The sequence below is a fragment of the Eschrichtius robustus genome, chromosome 1 (genome assembly GCF_028021215.1).
Source record: "Eschrichtius robustus isolate mEscRob2 chromosome 1, mEscRob2.pri, whole genome shotgun sequence".
In the NCBI taxonomy this organism is placed as follows: Eukaryota; Metazoa; Chordata; class Mammalia; order Artiodactyla; family Eschrichtiidae; genus Eschrichtius; species Eschrichtius robustus.
Window position 1 is genome coordinate 194280527 of NC_090824.1, and position 26887 is coordinate 194307413.

The following is a 26887-nucleotide window of genomic DNA, read 5'->3' on the forward strand; positions in this document are numbered from 1 at the left end:
TAGCCTTAGGGTCCCTGCTAGAAATCTTGTCAGAAACTGAGAATGACAAAAGCACTCTTTGTCAAAACAAGGCCACACGTGTCCTGACATGGAGCCATCACAGGAGCTTAGGAAAAGTCACTGACACATGCATGATTTACTGCCTTTATTTTCTCATTCTGCTAAGATTTCTGAGGGATTACAGGTTTATGTCTCTGCCCTGATGGCTTGTTTTGTACCTTCCCTGGGGATGAATATCCACCCCGGGAGGTGAGGACACGGGCTGTCACAGTAATTAGTGGTTTTCAGGCCCCCGTCCTGGGATCAAGTATAAACCTAGAAACACAAGATGCCATGTTTTCCCTATTTGTGTCTATCTGAAAGCCAACAATATCAGGTGATTGTTCTAGAAAAACAGGTGCTGCAAAAATGATGGCAAGTTATATATGCATTATTGTAATCTCAGACTTTACGTGAGTTCTCTATCTTTATTTGGGATGCAATGTTCTCAATGGCTTCCAGAGCACACTCATTGATTATAGGCCCATGAATGTACGCTGCATCGAAGTAATTAGAGCAGCAAACAATATACAGACTGAGAATCTATAGGCATTTTTTTCTTTAAGAATGACAATATTAAGATAATAGATGTATTTTTCAATGTAGTCTAAAGAATTCAGAATATACTGCCTAATAAAAAGAAATTATGTGCATAGCAATTTTTAAGAACATCAAGAAAGAACAAATCATCGCTGGAAAATTCCTATGTTTGAAACCAATGAGGTCCTTTTTTCACAAGTTTTCTTTTTTTTTTCTTAATGTGGCAAAAAAAAAAAAAATGTCCTATAAACGTTGTCACAAAACTTTTCTTTAGACTAGAATGAATGTGTTTTCAGGAAGGACATGGTACCCTGCAGGGCATATTGTGACACTGGGGGGAAAGCTCAAAGGATTGAAAAGGGAGTGAACTACAGAAGGAAATACACTGGGTGATCTGTGCCCTAAAAAATGCTGCCTGGCTCCCAGGAGAGAAGCCCTCACGCGTGTTGTGTTGTTATCTGTTGAGGGAAATGCGTCTACACTTATCCCAAGGGCCACTGTTGGATTTTTTGTTTTCACTAAAGAATGGGCTTCCTATATCTGGACAGTACGCCATGTTTTTGGACCTCAAGTTCTTCCTCCACCACTTTCTTTCTAAATGACTAAAAGGCTCTGGTAACAGATACAGTCCGTCCAGGTTGCTCATTTTGAATGGTGGTCCTAATTATTACGTCCTTTCCGCAATTCAGACAGCTGAAGATTAAAGCAACTTCATTTTCAATTATCTGCAGGATAAGATCTTATCCAGGATAAGACTGTGTTCAAAGATCTCATGCAGGATAAGATTTGCGTTCTTCAAAATAGACCCAGAGTGCAACCAGTTCTACTCTTCCTGCCACTGCTCTGGTCCAAGCCACTGTCCTGCCTCACCCGGCTTATGGCAATGGGCTCCCAGAAGGCCTCACTCCATGGAGACCCACGGAACCGAGCATGGCTGCTAAGACCAAAGTGGGTGCACGCCACTCCCTTGCTTAGATTCCTCCAGGAGTTTTCAGGATGACGTGTCCCTCTTGGAAACAGACTCATTCTATCCATGGCAGTGTCCGTGTGGTGCTGTGTAAAGAGGCTCACAGACCTTCTCTCCAAGCCTCGTTGATGTTCCTTGACTATGCCAGCAGCTCCCCGCTCCGCTGGGAATTTGGACACTCTTCCCCATATACTATTGTGTTTTGCTCCCTCACCTAACCTAACACCCCGGCCTTACCCTGTTTACCTGAATTGCATCCCTCCCAATTTTTTTCTATCCCCGTTCTGTTTTTTTTTTTTAAGTTTTTTAAGTTTCGTTAATAGGCTTTCTTTTTTAGAGCAGTTTTAGGTTCAAAGCAAAATTGCACAGAAAGTACAGACAGTTCCTGTATACCCCCTGCCACAAGCAAGGCCTCCCTGACTGTGAACATCCTACACCAGGTGGTACATTTGTCACAACTGATGAACCTACGTGGACATATCATCATCACCCAAAGTCCACAGATTACATTAGGGTTCACTCTTGCTGGTGTACATTCTGTGGGTTTAGAAAGATGTATAATGACATGAATCCACCGTTGCAGTATCATACAGAGTACTTTCACTGCCCTACAAAGCCTCTGTGCTCCACCTAATTCATCCCTCTTTTCACTATTAACACCTGGCAACCACTGATCTTTTTACTGTCTCCATAGTTTTGTCTTTTCCAGAATGTCATCTAGTGGACTCATATAGTATGAGGCTTCTTCATACTGGCTCCTTTCACTTAGTAATAGCATTTAAGGTTCTTCCATGTCTTTCCATGACTTGATAGCTCATTTCTTTTTAGCACTGAATAATATTCCATTGTCTGGATGGGCCACAGAATGCTTACACATTTACCTACGACAGGACATCTTGATTGCTTCCGGCCTTCTGTTTTTATTTTCTTCCTGCATAGTGATCATCACCATCTAACATAATCTTTATTTGACTTATTTATTTTTTGTCTGTAGCTCCCACCCAAACTACAGTATAACCTTTATGAGGGTGCGGGTTTTGGTTTTGTTCTCTGCTGTATCCCAGCACCTAGAACAGTGCTAGTGTGTAGAAGATGCTCAAGAAATATATGTTGAATGAAAGAATAATAAAAAGATATTTTCCAAAAGGTACAAAAGTTACCAAATTTATCTCCAATCATACGGTACCACATAATAAATAAAGTTCATTTCTAGCTATGTAGAGGTCATAGCTAATGTCTATCCATGATGTAGCCCAGATCAGGGAACGTAGTTCAGATTTTTCAGATATTTGCTTCTTACCAAAATGTGAGCTCCATGAAAGCAGAGACCTATTCTTCCTTAGTCACTGCTACATTCTGGGCACCCAAGAACAATGCCTGGCATATGGTAGGTGCTCCAACAATATTTATTGGATGGATAATCAGTTCATCTCAATTTATTGGTTTTCTTATTTAATCATTTGTCTTATCTGTCAGTTAGGTGCTTTTCGTGGATCAGAGAGTTGCTTAATAACAATTTTCTTTGACGTAATAACTTAAACACAACCACAATTTATCATGCTGTTTGATCCAAGCTCAAATGTAATTTACTGCCATAAACTGGAAAAAATAATATTATTATTTCATCTTCTGCATGGGTGTCACTAGTATGTTGGTTAAAGCACTGTCAGGAGAATAAATATTTATGTGCAAATGTTTTATGAATAGCATGTGCTAAAGGGTGAAGACAGATGAGCAAATTCCTCAATGGCTATGGAAGTCAAATGGCCAAGGACTATTTAATTCATAAAATCAAAGATAAAACTAAGTAAAATAGTCCTTTCTTAGAAGTGGCAGATGTGGTAAAGACATAAAAAAGGATGATAGAGAATTTTTTAGTAGATGTATCCTTTTGCCCTGGACTAAAAAAAAAAAGTTAAAACAAGAGAGCCTCGATCTTGTTGAGGAAGTACGGAAGGATGTATTTCATGAAGGAAAAAATATAACATCTTTAAGGACGAATATAATATCTGGTGAGTGAGGAAGTTCTTATAAACTTACCCATCATTGTTAACATCTGATACTGCAATTGTATATCCAAAGTAAGATGCCATCTGCAAAGGAAAACCATAAGATGATATATTTTGTGCTCAAAAAGTCATTTTTATAGTCATCTCTCAGTTTTCCCTGAAAGATTAGCTACATTGCAGCACATTTTTGCATTTAAATTCATAGACCCTTGGACATGGACAGAGTCCTCGAGTCATTTAGTTTAACCCCTGACCTAATGCATAATGTTCCTCACAACACCCATGACATCTGCTCGGACATCCTCTGGAGATGTTCAACAATAAGCCCATTCAATTTGTAGATACAACTATTAGAATACTTTTTGCTAAAATTGGTCCTCCTGTAACATCTGGTCCTTAATGCTCCTACCTAGTTCTGCAATCTTGAATGTCACAGAATAAATCTAATTCCATTTCCATATGAAATCTCCTATGGAAATGTTTTCAGCTGGCTTGTCATCTTTCTTAGAGATACAACATGGGATACCAAAGAAAAGATGATACCCCCATGAGCACACTGACAGGAGAAGATAAGTAGGATGGATACCCTCTGCTTTGGACTCTTTATATCACTGAAGCATAAAAAGGTTTTAACTTGAGGGTAAACCACGTCTCTGTATCAATTCATATTGAGTTTATCATCTGCTAAGGTTTCTAAGTCTTTTCTGAGTGTAACCAGTGTGCCTAATCTCTCTACATTCTAGCTCTTATATGTTTGTTTTCAACCTATGTTTTCAAGGTTTATAATCTTTTCAGATTTGGCCAGTAGCTTTAGCTTGCCAAGATTTGTCAGTTCCATATTCTGCCATCCAATGCTTTAGCTCAGCAGTCCCCAACATTTTTGGCACCAGGGACTGGTCTCCTGGAAGACAGTTTTTCCACCGACCAGGTTGGGCGGGGGGCGGGAATTGTTTTGGGATGATTCAAGTGCATTACATTTATTGTGCACTTTATTTCTATTATCATTACATTGCAATATATAATGAAATAATTATACAACTCACCATAATGCAGAATCAGTGGGAGCCCTGAGCTCGTTTTCACTTGCCACTCACTGATAGGGTTTTGCTATGAGTCTGCAAGCAATTAATTTATTATGGTCTCTGCAGTCAAACGTCTCTGCTAATGATGATCTGTATTTGCAGCCACTCCCCGGAGCTAGCATCACCGCCTCAGCTCCACCTCAGATCATCAGGCATTAGATTCTCATAAGGAGCATGCAAGCTAGATCCTTCGCATGCGCAGTTCACAGTAGGATTCGAGCTCCCATGAGAATCTAATGCTGGTGCTGATCTGACAGGAGGCGGAGCTCAGGCAGTAATGCGAGCGATGGGGAGTGGCTGCAAATACAGATGAAGCTTCGCTCACTCACCTGCCGCTCACCTCCTGCTGTGCAGCCCGGTTCCTAACAGGCCACGGACCAGTACCAGTCCGTGGCCCAGGGGTTGGGGACCCCTGATTTAGCCAGTTTAGCTTCCTATCACCTACAAATTTAATCAGCCTACAGTCCCCTGGAAAGTGTGCTCCACAGAAGGCAGACAGTTCCGTCTGTGTTGTTCATTCTTCTCTCTGCCCTGTCTGACCAGTGTTTAGCTCAGAGTAGGTGCCAGGTGCTAGATACTCTTTGCAGAGGAAAAAAATAGATGAGTTACCAAGTGTAACACAATTATTCAATTCTCTCACCTTTTTTGTCTATTCCAAATATATACAGTTGCTATAGACTGTTTATGCCTCCCCTCCTCCAAATTCAAATATTGAAACCTAACTCCTTATTTAATGGTATTAGGAAGTGGGGCCTTCAGGAGGTGATTAGGTCATGAAGGGTTGAGCCTGCATGAATGGGATTAGTGCCCTTAGAGAAGAGACCCCAGAGGGCTCTCTAGCCCTCCTTCCACCAGGTGAGGACACAGTGAGAGGACGGCTGTGAACAGGAGGCAGGCTCTCAGCAGATACCAAATCTGCCTACCCCTTGATCTTAGATTCCAGAACTGTGAGAAATAAATGTTTGTTGCTTTAGCCACCCAGTCTATGGTACTTTTATTATAGCAGTCCATGGACTAAGACATGGGTGCCAGGTGCAAAATACTCTTTGCAGAGGAAATGAACGCCTCATTTAACTGCGTCATGCAATAACTCAATTCTCCCACCTCTTTTCTCTATTCCAAACACATACGGTGAAATTCTTATTCCTGGGTGGCATTGTGTGGTCTTCACTCAGAGGAATTTCATCACTTATGTATTAAGTTCTGAGGTTCAAGATTGCAGAACTAGGTGGTATTGAAGATGAGAAGTTACGGAAAGGCCAAATTTAACAATGTTTAAAGAACTTTTAATGATAAAAATGTAAAATGAAAAGACAAAGGAGAAGTCTTGCCAGATTTCCATTAAACCATTAATTGTCACCACTTGTGAACCATGGTTCAAAATTTATAAATCCAACCAACTTCACTATCATCACAGCCTTATATCTCTATATTTACCACAAGAGTACCATGAGGGACATTGTTAAATGCTTTGTTGAAGATTGCACAGTAACGGATAGACTAAAGCCCCAGTTTGGGGGAGGAAATGTCAAAAATGCTCTGTGTTCTTTAAAAAATTCTATTTGCTTGACAAATATATGATTCCACATTTCTGTGTGTAGCTAAGAGTTGAGCATTTCAGGATCTTAAACCTGGATTCTCCTGGGATCCCGTGGGCCAAGATGTAACTTGGCCGGAGTCAAGTGTGAGGCTTGCTAGAAGCTCCTTACCCTGGGTTGGTGGTTAGGAGAGGAAACTGGTTGCCCAGATAAATGAATTCAACTCACGATTGGCTCCCTTAGACGGGAGTATCACATTCATCCTTTAAAGAAATGTGACAGATTTCAACAGGTCAAAAACCCAGGAAACCCAGGGTAGTGAATGAAGTGTGACCTCAGGCCGTGTTAGTTCAGGAGGATGACAGCAGCCTGTTTGCAGGCAACTGACCCGTCGATAATAAGACCCCAGCCAGTGACAGTGGGTAAGGGGCCATACCTAGCCCCTGGGGAGAAGGGACCAGAACCAGAGAGCTTATCTTCCATATAATGTTGGGATTGGGGAGGGTTCCAGTCACTGTGAGGACAGGAAGGCAGAGCCCAGACCCACTGACTGACCAACATGTGAAACCTACAGGAATCCTGTGTCTTCTCGGGGGGAAGGCGGGTACTCAGAACTCATCAACGCGCACACTACATAAGGACCGCAACATAACAGGATTGCTCTCGGATTTCAGCGATTAGTGGCTTTTGGGCTTTTAGGGAGCATATTCTGCCTTTACATCACTTATCATTTTCCGAAATCATCATGGGCATTTACTTGTTTGTTAATTGTCACCCCCCATCAGCCTCCCCCGTACTGCTGCGTGAGAGCTGGGATCTCGTCTGTCTGATACTTGGCTACACTCCCAGTGCTCAGAAGAGTTTCCAGCACATAGTAGGTGCTCAGTAAATATTTATTTTATGAATGAATAAATAACATATTACAATATACTATTAGTGCAGAGTGACAATCATTATTTGATTCTAAAATGTCTTCACCTGTTCACCAGTGAAATTCTGAATAAAGGTCATATCTGTAGAGTTAATGATTGAAACCTGAAATCATAGAAATTAGATAGGTTACATCATTTGGCATAGGATTGGAACACTTTTTAAAAAGTTTAACTTAAATCATTTTAAAATTTTTGTGAGGAGTCATAAATGGTTAGCTCTATATGTAAAAAAATAAGTCCAAAGGAACGATCTTTAAAAAATCCAACTGAACTTTTTGCTTATGGTTAAATCTGGGATCCTTTCAGACAAAATGCATGCTTACTAATCTGATGTAGAGAAATCTGAATTCAGGAACGCTGAGAGCGCCTAATCTGATAGTCAGTTAATTGATCTAATCAAAAATTTAATCTAAATTTCATTTCTGTGCGTATGCTGTTATGAGAAATTGATGATTATGGTTCTCTGCAAAAAAATGAAATTTTAAAGTAGTATCCATGTAGCAAAAATATTCCTTTTAAATTCTATCCAGACAACCTAAAATCTATAGATATTATAAGTTTACCAGACTTAAACATTATTTAAAATATAAGTTTTTCTTTTCATAAGGTCGATTTATTTTCCTTTCCTATTTTTATGGTAACTAGTTGTAATGGGTTTGAATAGTATCCCTCCAAAACTCATGTCTATCCAGAACTTCGGAAGGTGGCCTTATTTGGAAATAGGGTCTCTGTAGGTGGAATAAGTAAAGTTAAGGATCTTGAAATGAAATCATCCTGGATTTAGGGTGGGCCCTATGTCCAATGACTGGTGTCCTTATAAGAGGAGGAGAGGACACACATAGACGCAGATGGAAGAAGGCCATATGGAGACCGGGGCCGAGATTCAGGTGAAGCTCCCACATGCCAAGGAAAGGCAGGGCCACCTGAAGTTGGAAGAGGCAGGAAGAATCCACCCCTACATGCATGGGAGGGATGTGACCCTGCCGATCACACCTTGATTTCAGCCTTCCGGCCTCTTGAACTGCGACAGAATAAATTTATGTTGTTACAAGCCACCCAGTTTGGGGTCATTTGTTATGACAGCCCTTGCAAACGAATACACTAGTGAAATAACAATTGACCTTATTATGTCCACCGTATGGGACATATTAAAATGCTGATCACATCAACAATGGGATCCTCTGCAACTATTCCCAGATTATGCACACGCACAGGGCTAGGCTAGCTTCATGGGCACGTGACCCGTGCAGTCAGTCACAAAGGGTCCCACATGCAGACGAGCCCTACCCAACCTCTGGATAGCCCAGCTGTCACCGTCCTGAAATTCTTAACAATTTTGAACAAGGGGCCAGGCATTTTCACTTTACACTGGGTCCCACAGACTATGGAGTTGATCCTGCACCCAGATCAGAAAAGAATCTAGCCTCCCTTTTCGTAAGCAAACAAGCGTGGATCAGTACTGCTCACTATTAAAGGGCATTTTAAAAGATTTGAAAACTGTATGCAGCAAAAGGTTTCTTTGCGTATGTAGAGAATGTAGCGTGTAACGCCTTCTTAGTACTCACGCATCCAAAATTCTGTGCTCCTCTGGGAACCCCAGCAACCAATTCTGTGATGGAAATAGTCATTTACAAGGTGAGTGGCATAGTACACTGCAAAGCTATACAACAAATCAGCTAAAGAGGGTGCCTCTTAAATGAGTAACTATCATGGATCCCTTAGAGAGATGGAGGTTTGAAGCCACAGTTTCGCACTGGCTTTTGCTTCTGCTACAGACGAAAGAAGACAGAAGACCCAAAGTCGTACTTTGAGATTTACCTGTCCCCATCACATTCTCCCTGTGTTTCTGCCTGCAGAACATAAGCCTGGCTTCTCAGATCTGTGTGTGATTTGTCAGTTAAACCTCGTACTCTGATTTCTCCAGTTTTCACTGTCTTTCGTACTAGTCTTTTGTACTAGTGTACAAAGTAACAGCTCCTGTCCCACTAATGTGTTCAAACAATTTCAGTTACCTAAGGAAAAGCCAAATACCATAAATGATTGAGTCTGGCCCCCTGGAACAGAATTATAGGACAACCTGGCAGCCAAGGGTACGCGAGGAAGGGACGCTTCAATAATAGAGGTAGAAAAAGCAACTCTGGTGAAAAGTGGGGAGCATATTCCAATGCACAATGATATGGCTGTAGATTCAGGAAATAGTGGTTTCAGTTCTTAGGTCTGCCATAAACCCGGGATCAATCACTGAAACTGATTTTTTCCAGTCACCTACAATAGATGGGAGTTGGAACTGCCTGATTATCAAAGATCTTTCCAGCTCTCATTTCTATAAATTTAAACTATCCTTTGATTCATTGGGGTCAACATTTTAGTTTAATTTAAAGAAAGGGGGCCTGGAAAAGGGTCCTCTTCCGTTCACATTTCCCTTCTCCCAAACCTGGTCCTAAAGGTATAGCACAAATTCTAGCATTAATTCTATCTGATGTAATAAACTCTAGCAGAGTTGGGCGCTCATGCTGTTGGAGCGTTAATAATCAGAGAAGATCCATTTGGGCTTAGATGTTGGACTTTTCAGTAGTAAGTTTACTCATTCAATCAACATATAGATGTTAATTGCAAACATAGGATACAGCATGGAGCAAAGACAAAATTCCCTGCTCTCATGGAGCTTATACTCGAGCTGGAAGGGGCAGTCAATTTGAAAAGTAGAGTCAAATGTCATGTTAGAGGGGGATGAGTGTAGCGCAGAAAAACTAAGCAGTAAAATGGTACTGGGAGTGCTGGAATTGGGAGGCGGAAGGAATTATGACTTATTGGGGTGGTCAGGGAAGGTCTCAGCAAGAAGATGACATGTTACCAAAGACTGAAGAAAGTGAAGGAGTAAATATTATGGAGATGTGGGAGAAGTATGTTCTAGTCAGAAGGAATAGCATGTGCAAAGGTCCTGAGGTAGAAGTGTGTCTGGAGTATTCAAAGAACAGCAGGGAGGGCAGGGTGGCTGGAGTGGATGGAAGGAGTCAGGCGTAAAGGACTAGGAGCTGAGGTCAGAGTAAATAGGGGCCTCATGAACAGAGTCTTTTAGGTCATTGTGAAGACTTGGATTTTAGACAGAATGAGTCAGGCAAATTGGGAGCAAAGGAGTTACACCACGTGACTTCTGTTCCTCGAGGGCCACGTTGGCTGCTGGATCTAGGGAAGACCATAGGAGGGCCAAGATGAAAGCAAAGAGGATCAGTTAGGAGGCTATTGCCACAGTGATGATGGGGGCTTGGATCAGAGTGGAGGCTGTGGAGGAGGTGAGAAGTAGGCAGATTCTGGCTGTCTTTTGACTTTAGTTAGCAGGATTTGCTCATGGATTAGATATGGCTGGGGTGTGAGAGAAAGAGCACAGTCCAAGGCTGACTTGCAAGGTTTTTTGCTTGAGCAGCTCGGAGGATGGCGTTGCCATTTACTGAGGTGGAGCTGATGGAGGGTAGAGCATGTTTAAGTGGAAAGATCAGGAGTTCAGGTATAAGCTTATTAAGTTTGGAAGAGCCATTCAAATAGAGATGTTGAGTTGATTCTAGACCTTACACCGCATTCCAGCTTCATAGACACAGGTATGGATGTTTACTGGGGGCACCTAAAAACAGACCACAGTCAGATATAACGGAGCTGACTGATTTCGGAATCAGGCTTGCCAAACAGGAAAGACTAAGGGGATTATACCAAGTGAGATACCTGGCAATCACGGCTTCTCATTTCCCACAAACATTCAGAATTTGGTTTAAAAAAAAAAAAAAAAAAAGAAATAGCCATCACACTAGTAACTTTGGAGCCTGCAGCCTCATATGGCTATAACATAAAGGAGTTATTAAATGTAGTGCTGATTAAAAGTTTCAGAATTGTTTAAAAATCACAGTCCTAAAAGAGCTTTTTAGGTCACTGTACTTTTCCCCGTGTTTTATATTGGGCTGGCCAAAAAGTTCGTTCAAGTTTTCTGTAACATCGCATGGAAAAACCTGAACGAACGTTTTGGCCAATCCAATAGAGGGCTTCATTTCAACAGTGTTTCTCACCTTGCTGAGAGTCCCCAGTAAATTCCCCAGCAGCAACTGAATATCCTGTTTTAAAGCAAGAAACAAGCAAATCACACGTTTGAAGGCTTTACAAATGATCTATATCTAGAAATATGAAGGCACTACCATAGTACTACTTTGTGCAGAAATTCCGACAAATCCTATTACATAAAAGTTTAGGGTTCTATAAAGAGAAAAATTAATCAAACCGGGATTTATACTAAATCTTGGAAGCATAATAGATCTGCTACTTCTGAGCCTGGCAACACCTTCGGATTCTGAGGTCCCTTTTAGAAATAGGAATGCTTCATTGTCCACCTTGACGTGTGAATGGTGGTTGCTGCATTTTAAGAGTTGCTGACTCATCATAATCCGACATAATTACTCTGAAAGGTATCTCTTGTGGTCAGGTTTTGCAATTTCTGATCACCAACAAGGCCTACTTCCTAATACCTTTAATGATGATTTCCCACAAACTTCACTTGGCTGTAAAGTGAGATGAGGTGATAAAAGATAACTACAATTTTTAAAAGTTCATCAAGGAATCAAAATGCCAATACGATACCAAAGGTGGCAAACAATACTGATGAAATGGCATTGTGTGGTTTGCACATAATAAATTTCGAGAACATTCTAGCAACTGGAAAGTCTCTTGCTCTTTCTAGAAACTGGAAAGGGTCATCATCATGTTGCCCGGGTGGTACTGGGCATCCTCACTAATACATAGTATCTACGACTGGCAAAATATTTTATTTGCAAGAGATTGTCACGGAGCCTATAAAACAGCTATCAAACTATGGAGACTACATATAATGGCTGAATCAAAAGAAAAGAAAGTTAAGAGTCCACTCGAAGCTAGTAAGAGAAGAAAATTTGCAAAAGGCGCCAGATATTATAAGTGAGGAATAAAATTTGCTTCCACATTTAACATGCTTGTCTTTTGAGAAACCGCAAATGTCTTGAGCAATGCATCTCACCAAGGTAACTGTCATCGTAGGAAGCAGGAGCCACTTCTGTCTGCTTTTCTCCAGCCAGTTTTCTCAGGATATCCTTGAATGAGTAGTTTGCAATGATATCTGCAATACTGGCAGTGATCACCTGACCTGTGTTCAAACAAATGAATAGATTAACTGAATGAACGTGAGAGGCAGGCCCTCTCCGCACAGACACAGGGCGTCTGAACAACACACACGCCCTTGAAAATGGTCATGAGATTGCTTGCATTTTCGACAATGAATTTTCCTGCCTGGCACTAGAACTGCAGGCTAAATTTGCTGACAGCTGGTTAGAGCTTTCCATTCTGATAGAAGAACCAAAGATGAACTATGTGATTGTTTTCATATAACATTTATTTTTTTCTGTTGTTTAAATTAAGGTATAGTTGGTTTATAATATTATGTTAGTTTCAGGCACACAGCATAGTGATTCAGTATTTATATAGATTATACTCCATAACAGGTTATTACAAGATAATGGGTATAATTCCCTGTGCTGTACAGTATATCCTTGTTACTTATCTATTTGATATAGAGTAGTTCATATCTGTTAATCCAATACCCTTGAATTTATCTGTAGTCCTCCTGCCTTTACCTTGCTTACTTCCTCCACCTCCAAATGATAAACATTTCTAAGGGTGAGGGCACCTGTAGGCAAAATTTATGTGATTAGTTAAAAAAAACTTCACTCAACTATTCATCTGTAATTTAAATATTCTAGAATATTCTAGCTAGCAGAAACATCATCTAGATTCGAGATCATCTAGCCCCAAATATATCTTCTTACAGGTGGGGAAACTGTGGCCTAAAGAGCTTGAGTGCATTCCCTAAGGTTACATGCTTTTGCTATTAGGATATTCAGCATTACAACCAGGGTCTTCTTTGGCATTCTAATAAGACTTTTTGTCGTCTCTCAAAGTACAAATGTATTAAATCGAAATCACTTACTTAGTTCATAGGTTGTAAAACATATCAGCTAAGCTAAAGGAATGAATTATGTAATCTCTGAGTCATTCACATCTTATGCTAAAATATATACATAAAGCATAAAATTATGACAATGGAAAGCATCGAGGCCCAGCAAGAGCCAGAATTTTAGCAAAAAGGGAATCCGTTGCCACCAACATTGGCATGATAAGAACACTGGCTAATCTCCCCCAAATATAGTCACTATCAGAAGTCTTGAAATACGATTGTATTGGGATAGAGATGAATCCAAAAGATGGCCAGCAATGTTCCACTACAACTTTTATGCATTCCTATATTTATTATGGAAATCTAAGGAAAAAGTGTGATCTCATGCTCTTTGGGAGAAAAACTGGAGGAATGCTTTCAAGAGACTAAAATTTAATATTAATTTTAAAGCCAAACTGTTCCTTGGGAATTCACACATTCCCACAGTCTTCCTGTCCGAAGTTCCAAAAGAATAAAACTGTTAAATCAGGCTGTAAATATCTCCAAGTGACCTTGCCTGAAATGACTGTTCTTATATTAAGACAATCGTATTTACACATGAGTTTCTGAACAACGTCTGTAGAATTTGCCAGTTTTCTCTGGGTTAAAGCTAAATATCCCCTTCCCTCCTCCCACAGACACATTGCCTTTGCTTATTTCCTTTAGTTGCTTCTATAAATATTATAATCTTAGGACTGACTGAGTAAAATTTTAAATTATCTATCTCAGACAAATGCTCTTTATCCCCTTGACATGGCTAATTGTCAGCATATCATCTATATCAGACATTTTTTTTCAGCGTAAGGAAAGAATTATGTGAAATTAATCAAGTGCATTAGAACAAAATCTTTTGAAACACATCATTTTTATTTTATACCCATCCTCTGCATAAGATATATTGTTTTCCAGTTTGCAAAATAATGTTTAAAGACTGAAAGGTTAACTATTTGATGTTCATAGTTGTATATGTATGAATTAAGCTTAACAGTAATTTCATATAAAATTTTATCATAAATCCATCTTGCCTGTATCTTTCCCATTGGCCTTTTAAACATGAACAGGTCTCCTCCACTAAAAAAAACCCAAAAAACTTCACTCAACTATTCATCTCTCTCATATTCTACTCTTTCCTTATTCTAAACTTTACAGCCAAAATTAAGTCTGTATTCTCTGTAATCTCTCTTTAGGCATCCCATTCACATCCACGGCTTTGGTTATCACCACTATGCTAGTTTTTATTTTAGCCTAGATATCTTCTCTGAGTTTAAGCCCATACATCTAAATACTTATGTGAAAAGTCTTGGACATCTCAAACATGTTCATACTCAACATAACCAAAAGTAAACTCATCATCTTCCTTCCCCAATCCACTCCAAACCCGTTCTCTTCCGGCTTTCTCCATTTCAGGGACTGGGACCCACCTAAAACCATTCAGTTACAAAAGTCAGAAACATATCCTTGGCATCCTCCCTCTTCACCCACATACATCCAAACCATCATCCAAGCTGTTTATTCTGCCTCCGAAGTATCTCTCAAATTCCGCCCCTTTCTCAGTGTGTACTATGACCACTCTAAGAAGTAAACATCTCCATCTGAACCTTACAGCTGGTTTACCTTATAGACTTATAACTAGCTGATAACCTTATAACTCGTTTGCTGATACTGCACTTTGGCCAACTCCCGATCCATTTTCCACGTTGCAGCCAGCGTGATCTTTGCGTAACACACATCCGATCATAGCATCCCATGCTTCAAATTCTCCAGTGGTTTCCCATTATTCTCAGAACAAACAACACATTCTTATTCTACCTCAGGCAATCCATTTAAACTCCAGCCATCCACCGGGGATTTCCCATTGTTTTGGAGATAAAGACAAAACTACTTACCTGGGGCTGCAAGCCCTGCAGGGAGGGTGGGACCCCTCCATCCCACTCAGCAGCTCTTAACTCTAGTCCCCTGATCTCCCTCCATTCTCAGCTCGCCGGGCTCCTTTATGCCCCAGAACATTTTCACACAACCCTTCCTCTCTTCGCCTGGTTACCTCCTACTTGGGGTTCAGAGCCTCAGTTCAGGGTTGCTGCTTCCAAATTCGTTGACCTTAAGGTTGATGCCGGCTCATGTAACACCTTTTTAAGAATTAGAGGAAGTCATCCCCCCTGGGCAGACGCCATCCTGCACCTGGGTTCAGGGCTCCCTAAGCAGAGCACAGGTCGTATTTCATCTCGTCAGCCAGTGTTCAGAGGACAAAACATACCTGCATGGGGCCACCCTGGAGAAGCCTCCTGTGCTCTCATGGCCCCGTCTTGACATACCTTCCTAGTGAGTATCATGCCTGGAGTTTCTTAAATACTCGTGTGAGTATTCGATTAACGCCTGCATCTTTCCCCAGATGCTAACCTCTGCGGGTTACTCATTATTGTACCCTCAGCATCTAGCACAAAGCCTGGCATGGTCTCAATAAGCATTTGGTGAATGAAGGAATTAAGTTGCAACAGTATTTTAAAATATCATTTATATCACAAAGTACAAACTGAAATGATGCTTCCTTCATTGGAGAAACTACCAATATGGAGAGAAAATTAACATAATAAAAAGTCAACACTTGATGTTACTTCTGTTTCATCTCCCTGTTGGAAACAACCCGTGGGCATTTCTTCTCTGCCAGCAGGACCTACCTTGCCAATAAAAACTGCCAGGGCCTCCAACTATAAGGTCTCCATTCTACAAAACAGAAACGGCAACAACAATTGGAAAAGAAAAACAGTTTCTTTTTTTTAAGGGTGAGAAATCATTGTTCATAAGCATTGCTCTAACAATTATACATAAAAAGTAATTTTTAAAAGAGGCCCTTACATCTGAGTCATGCAGGTCATTTTCTTTCCTTTTATTGCTTTCAATTATTTAGTGTGTTATCATATCAAATAATTTGAATTAGATTCAATTAGGTTAAGTAAAATTCTCTCCCCTGAGAATATATAAATTCAGTTTTTTGGCACTGCCTCAGGTAAGCAAAATATCTACATCTTTCATGCTGTGCAATTTAGTAGACATGGTCTTTTGAGCCTTAGCAATAAAAAGAAAATTTGGTTTCTGTTTATTTCAAGGCCACAGTAATGCCTGTTTTTTTTTTTCTATACATCTGCAAACCCACCCCTTCCCAGGAGAGGGAGTGACAACTCCAGACTAGAAAATAAAAACTTTCCTTTCTACTTACAGCCCCACCTTCCTTATCCTGCATCCTCAACTTTTAGTGGGGGGGATGGGTGGGAGAAAAAGAGTAAAATTTCAGACACTGATGAAATTTACAGTATTTGCAAAACCATGGAAGCTTTGCCGCCGACATTCTTATTAAATATCTGTTTTTAATTTGTGAAAGGATGCGTGAAATTAACATTAACACTAATGTGAAATCTTATCAGTCAATTACACCTAAGAGATAAAAACATAGATTCTTGTGATCATTTTAGAAGCATATTTCTTTACTGAGTTTTTGAGATTTTCATTTAAAAATGAAGCAAGACTGTTGCTTTTCAGCCTGTGTATTTCTTTTTTTTTTTTTTTCTCATATAACCATTTTTAATACATAACAAGCAAAGGAAGCAAGCAGAGGAGATTATCAAAGGGCATTAAACACTTCTCTAAATGCATTAAAGAATGTTTATATCATCCATTCCCTGGCATAACACTCTTGTCAAAGTAGCTTGTACATAGCAATCTTTTAAACATTTTCCTACATAGGTTTTTAAACAATTCTCTAAATGCATTACAGAACGTCTTTCAAATCCAGTTCCTTAAACAACTCTCTTCTCTGTGTAGCAAGCAGGTTTCACTGTTTTAACCATTATTCCATGTGTTTTTATTTTTTAATTTTTTATTTTATTTTATTTTTTTAACATCTTTATTGGAGTATAATTGCTTTACAATGGTATGTTAGTTTCTGCTTTATAACAAAGTGAATCAGTTATGCATATACATATGTCCCCATATCTCTCCCCTCTTGCATCTCCCTCCCTCCCACCCTCCCTATCCCACCCCTCTAGGTGGTCACAAAGCACCGAGCTGATCTCCCTGTGCTATGCGGCTGCTTCCCACTAGCTATCTATTTTACGTTTGGTAGTGTATATATGTCCATGCCACTCTCTCACTTCGTCCCAGCTTACCCTTCCCCCTCCCCGTATCCTCAAGTCCATTCTCTAGTAGGTATGCATCTTTATTCCCGTCTTGCCCCTAGGTTCTTCATGATTTCTTTACTATTTAATAAATTGCCATATGTATAGATTACTTTATTAAAAATAAAGAACAAACAAAAAAATTTAAAGAAGTTGCCAAAACAGGCCAGGTATATACCTAAAGGTTCTTTTGTTGATGGTGGTTATTGGGGGGTGGAAGTGGGAATGAGAGGTAGGGGGTAAAAAAAAATCAAACAGATAAAATAAATTTTAGAAGCTATAAGATCAAAAGAATTTACCTTATAAAAGTCCAGACTAAATCCTGCTTGGCAGTAACCCTGACCTTCAGGATCAGCGTTGCCTGGAATGATCAAAAGGTACAAATGTTATAACGTCATTGTCCCCAAGATATATTTTAATCACCAGTTCAGGATACACTTGTTTTATCTATAGACTTCTAAATTTAAAATGATCAATGTGTGTTCTATATTTATTTTTAAAATTTATTCCAAGTAATTTCTTAAATACATTGCAATCTGTTTTCTTGTCCCAAATGGCACTGTGATTCTACAGTAAGAGCAATAGGAATAATGTTCCTTGGAGTTATGATACTGGGTTTTATAACTCATGTTTATTTGAAGAAATAAAACCTCCATCTCCCAGCTATGTTCCAAGTTCCCCAAGTGCCAATAATGTGTTTCTGTGGTGCCCATGTGTTCTGAGTAAAGCAATGCCTTGAGAAAGAGAGAGCTAGATTTAGTCACCTGGGTGGACACTTTCTGCTGGGGTCACCGATAAGAGTTTCGATTTCCTGATCTCTCACAGGAAGTTAACTTCAAATTCTTCTATTATCATTATGTAAATTTGGACATTGCATTTCTGATCACATTGCATCTCACAGGGACTGTAGTGTTCACAAAAGAGAAAACTCTCTAGCAATGGCTTATTTTATACTCTCTGCAATGTAATTCACTAGCTGAATGTCCAATAGGACTTTTTTATAATACAGTTTTTTAAAACATAGGCAGGTCAACCTGTGGATTCCCAGGATATTAGGATCCTGGGACATTAGGATGAGGAATGTACTACTTGTCACTTGTACTTTAAAAGAGTATCACTTCTAAAGTGCTTCAATTAAAACCAAAATATAGTTCAGTAGAGGGAATCTCAGTCATTATACAGTTAGATGCAAACATGCAGATAATTACTCCTTTCTTATCAAGGATATTCCTGAATGGAAACTAAAATAAGAGGGCAGGAAAGGAAATGCACATCATCCCAGGAAAAATGTATAGGCTGGACATGTGCCTGTTCCAGAAGCTTTTTGAAATGGATCAGGCCTTTCCAGCTTTGCCTAGAATGCCTTCTGTTTTTTCTTTTCTTTGGTTAGTACTTAGCTAATTTTAGCACTGTCATCAGTCATTCTTTCCAGATGTTCCCTTTATATTTTAAAATACTTTTCTACTTCATGTACTGTATTTTTTTGATGATCTGTTTTTAATTCAAATGTCAATTGATGCTTTGTGTGTGTTTTTTTTAAGCTAAGTATTTTTTACAGCTTTACTGAGGTATACTTAATATACCAAAAAAATGCACATCTTACTGTGTACGTTTTGATGAGTTTAGACATGTGCCTGATACAATGATACCACCACCACGATCATGGGAATAAACATATTATCACCTCCAAAAGATTTCTTGTGTTCCCCACCCTCAATCAAATTTGCTTTTTTGTTTGTTTTTTTTGTGGTGGAAACACTTAACATGAGATCTCCTCTTAACAAATGTTTAGTGCACAGTACCTTACAATATATTTTATTTTATAACTATATGTTGTGGTTTATAATTATGAATGCTACAAAGTTCCTTAAAGTCTCAAATGTCCAGGTACCATTCTTCTAGAAGTTCATGCCTGTAAATAGTTGTATGCACCCAGAAATATATATGAACACAAGATACATGATTATGTGAACACAGATGTATTGACTGTATTTAAGAAATGTATTTTTAATGCATAAATCTTTTTTATAAATCGTTTTTGAAAATCAACTCTGACTTTTTCAATATTGTAAATTATTCAGAAAGGAAGAAACAGGACCATTCTTTGAAATCATTTTGCTGCAAAACAGGAAACTGAAAAAATTAAGAGAAAACAGTCATTTTTCATAAAATTCATCGAGAAAGCAACCAACTTCAAATGTTGAAGTGGTGATTATAATAGAAATGGGAGGTTATTTCCTTTGCAAAGTAAGTTTTTCTCTTACGATTATAGTTTGTGAGAGCTGAAGGAATCTTTCTTCCTAGAACTTCAGAGGATCTGTGAACTTTACAATTATGCCCTATAGAGTAAACTCAGGAATCCAGGGAATCACGCTATCATGTGTTGGCTTCCCAAGGAGAATGGAAAGGTGTGTGTAAACCATTGCCACCTAAATTATGAATGACCGTAAGAGCTACAGGCATGTCATTAATATGAATGAGCAGACTACCACCCAAATTGCTCAAAGTGTCAGTGAAGGGGCTTTGCGGTGTGACATGAACATGAGAGGCTTCTTGAAATTCTCTTTTGAAAGTAATATCCCTGTTCTGTGATACTGACCATACGCTCATGAACAAGGTGGCTTTGTGTTTATGAACCGTGAACTCCTTTGGGAACACAGGAAGCCGGCTCCTTGGGTGCATTTGAGAAGGAAGTACTTCCAGTAAGAGACAGACCAGGAGGATGTGACACTGGAGTTGTGTACTAGACTGAACAGAATTCCTGGCCATTTGTTTGGCTATTCTGCAACTCGACATAAACTTCACCTTTACCTGTGTCAAGCTATTCTTTTATTTAGGAAAGTAAACGCTAAATAAATTGGCAACATAATATACCCGTGTAACTCAAAATGAGAGCATACTATACGTTAAATTTTTAGATAATGGTTCAAACTCGCCCTGCAACTCTTATCCACAAGTCTAGATGGCTTATGCTGTATTTTAATCTGAGCTCTCCCATCACATGGGCAGTCAGATAAAAAGGCAGAACAAGAAGCAGTGACATGTTTTCTAAACAATCATCCTTGATGTTAGCTGGAAGAGGATATGTCATCAAGGTAAGAGGCATGTGAAGGACGGGCTCCTCATTTCAGCTACAATAGTTTACTGTTGTGGCGAGGTATCTCTAGCAAATCGTGAGAAATATGATATGGATAGGTGTAAAAATTGATGAAACAAGTTCAGTTTTGAATCTCAGTTCTACCATAAATTTTATGAATAAATTCAGGATTTATTTATTGCTCTAGATGACTTTTTTTTTTTTTTTTTTGCCATGATACACGGCTTGCAGGATCTTAGTTCCCCGAACCAGGGATCGAACCTGTGCCCCCTGCAGTGGAAGCGTAGAGCCCTAACCACTGGACCGCCAGGGAATTCCCTGACCTTTATCTGTAGCATAATAATAAGGACCTCTTACAGAGCCCAGCGGCATGACACCTTGAGTGGAACACGACACAAAATATCCCTCTTAATGGCTGCCGCCATGCTTGGCAAGCTCCTGCTTTCCTGCTCCAGTAACTGCTAAGAGAAGCCCTTCCCATCGTCCTGTCTGAGACAGCTCCTTTCCCCCCCAGGCATGTCGCTCCCCACGCTTTTGCCTTGCTGTATTTTTCTTTGTAGTACTTTTCACTACCTGACATTATATTAGAAACTTATTTATTATTTAAAAAAATTTTGTTCTTGAGATGTAATTGACATATTATATTAGTTCAAGGTGTACAACACAATTTGATTTATGTATATACTGTGAAATAATTACTACAATAAATGTAGTTAACATCTGTCACCACACATCGTTACAATCTTTTTCTTTTGGCTGCGTTGGGTCTTCGTTGCTGCGTGTGGGCTTTCTCTAGTTGCGGCGAGCGGAGGCTACTCTTTGTTGTGGTGCGTGGGCTTCTCATTGTGGTGGCTTCTCTTGTTGCAGAGCACGGGCTCTAGGCGCACGGGCTTCGCTAGTTGTGGCTCACGGGCTCTAGAGCGCAGGCTCAGTAGTTGTGGCATGCGGGCTTAGTTGCTCCACAGCATATGGGATCTTCCCGGACCAGGGATCGAACCCACGTCTCCTGCATTGGCAGGCGGATTCTTAACCACTGCGCCACCAGGGAAGCCCCGTTACAATCTTTTTAAAGCTCTTAAGATCTACTCTCACAGCAACGTTCAAATATACAATATCGTATTACTAACTACAGTCACCATTCTGTACATTACATCCCCAGGATTTATCTTATAACTGGAATCTTGTACGTTTTGACCACCTTCACCTGTTTAACCCACACCCACATGCCCCACCATTGGCAACCACCAATCTGTACTCTTTTTCTGTGAGTTTGTGTGGGTTTTTTTTTAAGATTTTGCATATAAATGAGATCATACAGAGTATTTTTCTTTATCTGACTTGCTCCATTTAGCATAATACCCTCAAGATCCATCCATGTTGTCATAAATGGCAAGACTTCATTCTTTTTTATGGCTGAATAATATTCCATTGTGTATATATCCATATCCATATCTCTATCTATTCCATATTTCCTTTATCCACTCATCCATTGATGGATGCTTTGGTTCTTTCCATGACTTGGTTATTGTAAATTGTGCTGCAATGAACATGGGGGTACAGATATCTTTTCAAGATAGTGATTTCAGTTCTTTTAGATAAATACCCAGAAGTGGAATTGCTGGATCTTAACTTATATATTTACACATATGTTGTCTCTCTCCCGCCCTAGAATATGTTTTTTGAAGACAGGGTTTTGCTTTCTCTTGTCCTGTGCTTTATTCCCTAAACATAGAATAATTAGTGCTCAGTGTGTTCAAAAAACACGTGTTGAATGAATGCATAACTGAGTCTTATTATCTATAAGGAACACCTCTTTTATTTATTTATTTTTATAAGTTTATTTATTTATTTATTTATTTATTTATTGGCTGCGTTGGGTCTTTGTTGCTGCGCAGGTGCTTTTTCTAGTTGCGGTGAGCGGGGGCTACTCTTCGTTGCGGTGCGCGGGCTTCTCATTGCGGTGGCTTCTCCTGTTGCAGAGCACAGGCTCTAGGCCTGTGGGCTTCAGTAGTTGTAGCATGCGGGCTCAGTAGTTGTGGCTCGCGGGCTCTAGAGCACAGGCTCAGTAGTTGTGGCGCATGGGCTTAGTTGCTCTGCGGCATGTGGGATCTTCCCAGACCAGGGCTCAAACCCCTGTTCCCTGCACTGGCAGGTGGATTCTTAACCACTGCACCACCAGGAAAAGTCCAGGAACACCTCTTTTAAAGCCATTTAAGGGACTTCCCTGGTGGTGCAGTGGTTAAGAATCCACCTGCCAGTGCAGGGAACAGGGGTTTGAGCCCTGGTCTGGGAAGATCCCACATGCCGCAGAGCAACTAAGCCCATGCGCCACAACTACTGAGCCTGTGCTCTAGAGCCCGCGAGCCACAACTACTGAAGCCCATGCACCGCAACTACTGAAGCCTGTGTGCTCTAGGGCCCACATCCGGCAACTACTGAAGCCCACGCGCCTAGAGCCCGTGCTCTGCAACAAGAGAAGCCACCGCAATGAGAAGCCCACACACCGCAACGAAGAGTAGCCCCCGCTCACCGCAACTAGAGAAAGCCCACGCGCAGCAACAAAGACCCAATGCAGCCAAAAATAAATAAACAAAATAAAATAAATTAAAAATTTAGACTGAACAGAAAAAAAAAGCCATTTAAAATAAAATTCTGAGTTGATGATTATTCATTCAGCTGACATTCGTTAAGATGTGAGGGGGTGGCTGATTTATTTCAGTATTTTAAAACAGGAAGTCATAATCTTCTCCTTGCCAAAATCCTCACCCAAATCCTCAGAGTTAGCTGTTTCACTCCCAGCCCTTTAGGTCTCTAAAGCTCAGAGGCCTCTTTACGAACCCTCTAATATCACCCATCCATTCTCTACCTTCATTGTTTGATTTCTGATGGTTGCTCGTTATCTGGCCTAAATTAATCTAGAAATTTAAAAATGTTCACATGGAATGGGAAAATTTTACTTATAGTTTTGGGAATCTAATTTGGGTTGAGTTTTTAAAAATCAGTATCCTAAAATCAGTCACTAGAATGTTCTTTCCAATGCCATTTCTTTCCCTAACGTGGTCTTGTGAATTATCAAGAATGAGAATGCAAATCTCTTGGTTTCTTGCTGACAAATCCTAATGATCTACATGACACACAGCAAACTGGAGGAATTCACAAAAGGGCTTGGGTAGATCAGTGACTGAACAGCCGTGTCCCAAAGATGGCACTCACAGGCTTGCTTCAAAGGATACTTCATCAGAAGTTTTCTAGAACTACCAGATGAGACGTGGACTCCAAAGGTACAGAATCTTTTTGAAAAACGGGATTAAACACCTTAAGAAGAAAAGTATATCATACAGACAACCTGAGTACATAGCAGCCAAAGAAAGCAACAGGCACTGAGAACACAGGCTAGGCGGAGAACTCATATCCACTGTGCCCTTGGGTCCAATCATGCTAATTAACACCATTCCTACAATTAACAAGCGGACAGTTAGCATTTTGCAAATGCAGTGTGAATTTTGAGTAGAGACGGAGAGTTTAAGGCCTAAAATAAGGAACCAATCAATTTGACTGCAGAATATCTAAAAACAGAAAATTTCTAACACACGGAAGAGGATCCGCAGAATTCCGTGTCTTGGTCCTCACGTCACAGTAAAGCATCCTGTAAGACCGTTCATCATCTTTACCGCCATTGCTTTCTCCTTACCGGTGGTGTTTTGGGGTTACCTGCACTGTCTATAGCAGAAAAGCTCTTGAGCTAAATTTCAGTTCCAAGAATAAAAACAACTTACTGTTCCGACAAGGCGAGTACTCAGCGTACGCACTGAAATTCTGAATCGCTACGTAGCAAGTGCCAACTGGGTCCTTTTCTGGTGTCGGTTTAAGAGTTCTCCAGTGATATAATGGAGCACAGGCCTGGGAAACATCAAAGACAATACATTTTTTTTTGATGTAGATTCCTCATACAGTGCTTGATTTGACTTGTTGATGAATGGACCTAAATTTGTAACAAACAATGCTAAATTATTAAGTGACTTAATTGGCCGCCAATATGCTAATGAGTACCTCGGTAGTCAGAGTTAATTAAACTTCCAAAGCCGATATTTCAACATTAAGGCACCACAGAATTGGAACAAATTAAGCATATACAAAGGAATGAGATTTTTCCCCCACAGGATTTTAAATCAAATCAAAGTAGCCTAGCAAAAGTAAATATTTACTAAAGGCAAAGAACTCATATTTTCTTTTTTTTTTTAATTGGACCTACATAAAAGCAGATGAACATTTAAACAGTGAATGAATCAGCGTGATGTCTTAAAAAGAGAACTAGTTCCTTTCTTGGTTTAATTGTTGCTTAAAGAAAAACTACTTTCAAATCAAAAGATGCAGACAAGTTTATAAACCTCTGTTTTGTGGATTCCTCTGGTTTATCACTGAGGGTGTACCTGACGATTTTTTAAAAACAATAACTTACATTTGGACTGGTACCCCCTTATCACAGTGGGTTTATTTTTCATTTGATGGTTTTTATTCATGACAAAACAAAAATTAATTTAAACAATGGTAAGAAAAACATGATTCTTGGATTATCAAATATAAAAGAGGATATATGAAATCCTCTTGAAGTAAATTAAATAATTAATTGTGCTAGGAACGAGAGAGGCAATAAAAATAAACAGGTAGAAAACACAGGCACCTTTCTGACTTCTGTTTTGCTAGCTCGAATCCTACGTAAATGTGTTTTACCTGAATATTCAAGCACTCATTTCTAAGGATGCAGAATTAGAGACTTCTAGAATATGGAACCACTAGCCTCTCTCCTAATTTGATGACATCACACTTAAAACAATGCCAGAAAAAGAGAAGGCAGATCCTGATTTTAAAGTCTTTTCATGACTGCAAACATGTCCCTGGTAATCAGTCCAATGTGTAACAACTTTTAGATAACTTTACTAAGTAGCACCCTTCTTACTTGAGAATATAAGTTATCTTTACTAAAATAACTTAAGTTTTCTGGGTTTTTGTCTCTCTCTGTATTGTGAGGCCTTGGCCAATACTGAAAAGCTCTCTAACTCATCTAAGTCCCCTTAACTTCGGGCCCTGTGTGGTTAAGACATTTAACATAAGGTGGAATGGTGAAAAGTAGGAGTTTGGAAGGGAAAGCATTACCTATGTGGCTCAGTATAAGCCAACTCGCATCACCTTCCACATCACCATAGAACACTTTAATGCCATGAAAATTCTTTCCAGTGCTTGCCTGCTATCAGCCCTAAAAAGTTATCTTTTTTATACCTGTTCAGTTTCACACTGATGTGAAACACGATGATGTGATAATATTCAGGCTTTGACCCAAACACACATGATACCTGGATATTCAAAATCGATACTTCTGTTCACAGCAATTTGAAGTTCTAAGAATTGTCACACAGCGTAGCATTTAATTCTTTATGCTGCTAAGTTTCAGTGCTCAAGGAAAAAATTAACTTGAAAGGTACTTTATATTATCCTATTTCCTACCACATAATTTTGAAAATGCAAGCATGCCCTCAGATTAAGCATATTTATTATGAACATGGTGTGTTATTTTACGTTCAGTAATTCTGAAGATTTCTACAAATATTGAATAAATGCACAATAATATAAGTTTTCAAGACTTAATCAAAATCAATATAGTACCAAAAGATTTTTTAACCCCAAATAGTTATTAGATGGAATTAGCTTTTCAATAGCTATTCACATACATTGTAAATCACTAAAGGATTAAAAAGTTTTTACCAATCCTGGAATGTGAGAACTATATTAATGCAAATACAATTCTACAGAGAGCCTATTGTAAATTCTGGATTTGTCACTAAAGAGGGCTATCTATGTTTTTATATATTACTTGTTTTATGTCAAAATTTCTGTGGGGCATTAACCACAGACCAAATAAAGCAAGGCATTTCCTTTAGATACTTATTTTTATTAAATCATAATTCAAACACCTTTAAACAAATCCCAAAAACAAAAGTTATTGCTTTATTTTGTAAGGAAATTAGAGCCAATAGTAAAAAAAAAAAAAATCCCCCAACAACAAAAAAGTTTCCAGATCAACTTAATACACTCATTTATTTCTCAGTAAACCAGACATGTATTATCACTCAGAGCTACAGAGAAGAGAATCACAAAGTCATAGCATTTTAAAGCCAAAAGATCTCTATCTGTGAGTGAGACATTTTTACTTTAAAAAGTATCAGTGTACTCAGAGAACCATGTAATTGGTAGTTATGTTTTTAAAGAAAACTTTCCGTTAGTTCTAAAGAGGATCAATGACATCACAGTAGATTAACTTTTAAAGTATCCTAACAGTAGAAGTCCTGTTTCTCTGGTCAAACTTTAATCAGCCCTTTAAATCAACCTTAAGCAATAAAATATTTACCTTTTTAGGATTTAGCTTTTATTTTTCTATCTTCCGTATTTGTTTTTGAAATATTTGAAAAGATCTAACCAATTTTCTGGAAAACCAGCTTTACTTCCTGTAGCTTT

At 39.3% G+C, this 26887-nt stretch overlaps 1 protein-coding gene across 2 annotated transcripts in view; it reads right to left on the reverse strand.

Moving 5' to 3' along the window:
* Positions 1–26887, reverse strand: part of ITGA8 (integrin subunit alpha 8) — a 187594-nt gene that overhangs the window by 135024 nt on the left and 25683 nt on the right. For both annotated transcript variants that reach the window (XM_068561963.1, XM_068561966.1), the window contains exons 4-11: positions 24154–24277; positions 17580–17641; positions 15787–15832; positions 12140–12265; positions 11163–11207; positions 8673–8716; positions 7154–7210; positions 3587–3639 (exon numbers count right to left, since the gene is read on the reverse strand). In XM_068561963.1, the coding sequence (XP_068418064.1) occupies positions 3587–3639; positions 7154–7210; positions 8673–8716; positions 11163–11207; positions 12140–12265; positions 15787–15832; positions 17580–17641; positions 24154–24277 (557 nt within the window). The remainder of the gene's footprint in view (positions 1–3586; positions 3640–7153; positions 7211–8672; positions 8717–11162; positions 11208–12139; positions 12266–15786; positions 15833–17579; positions 17642–24153; positions 24278–26887) is intronic.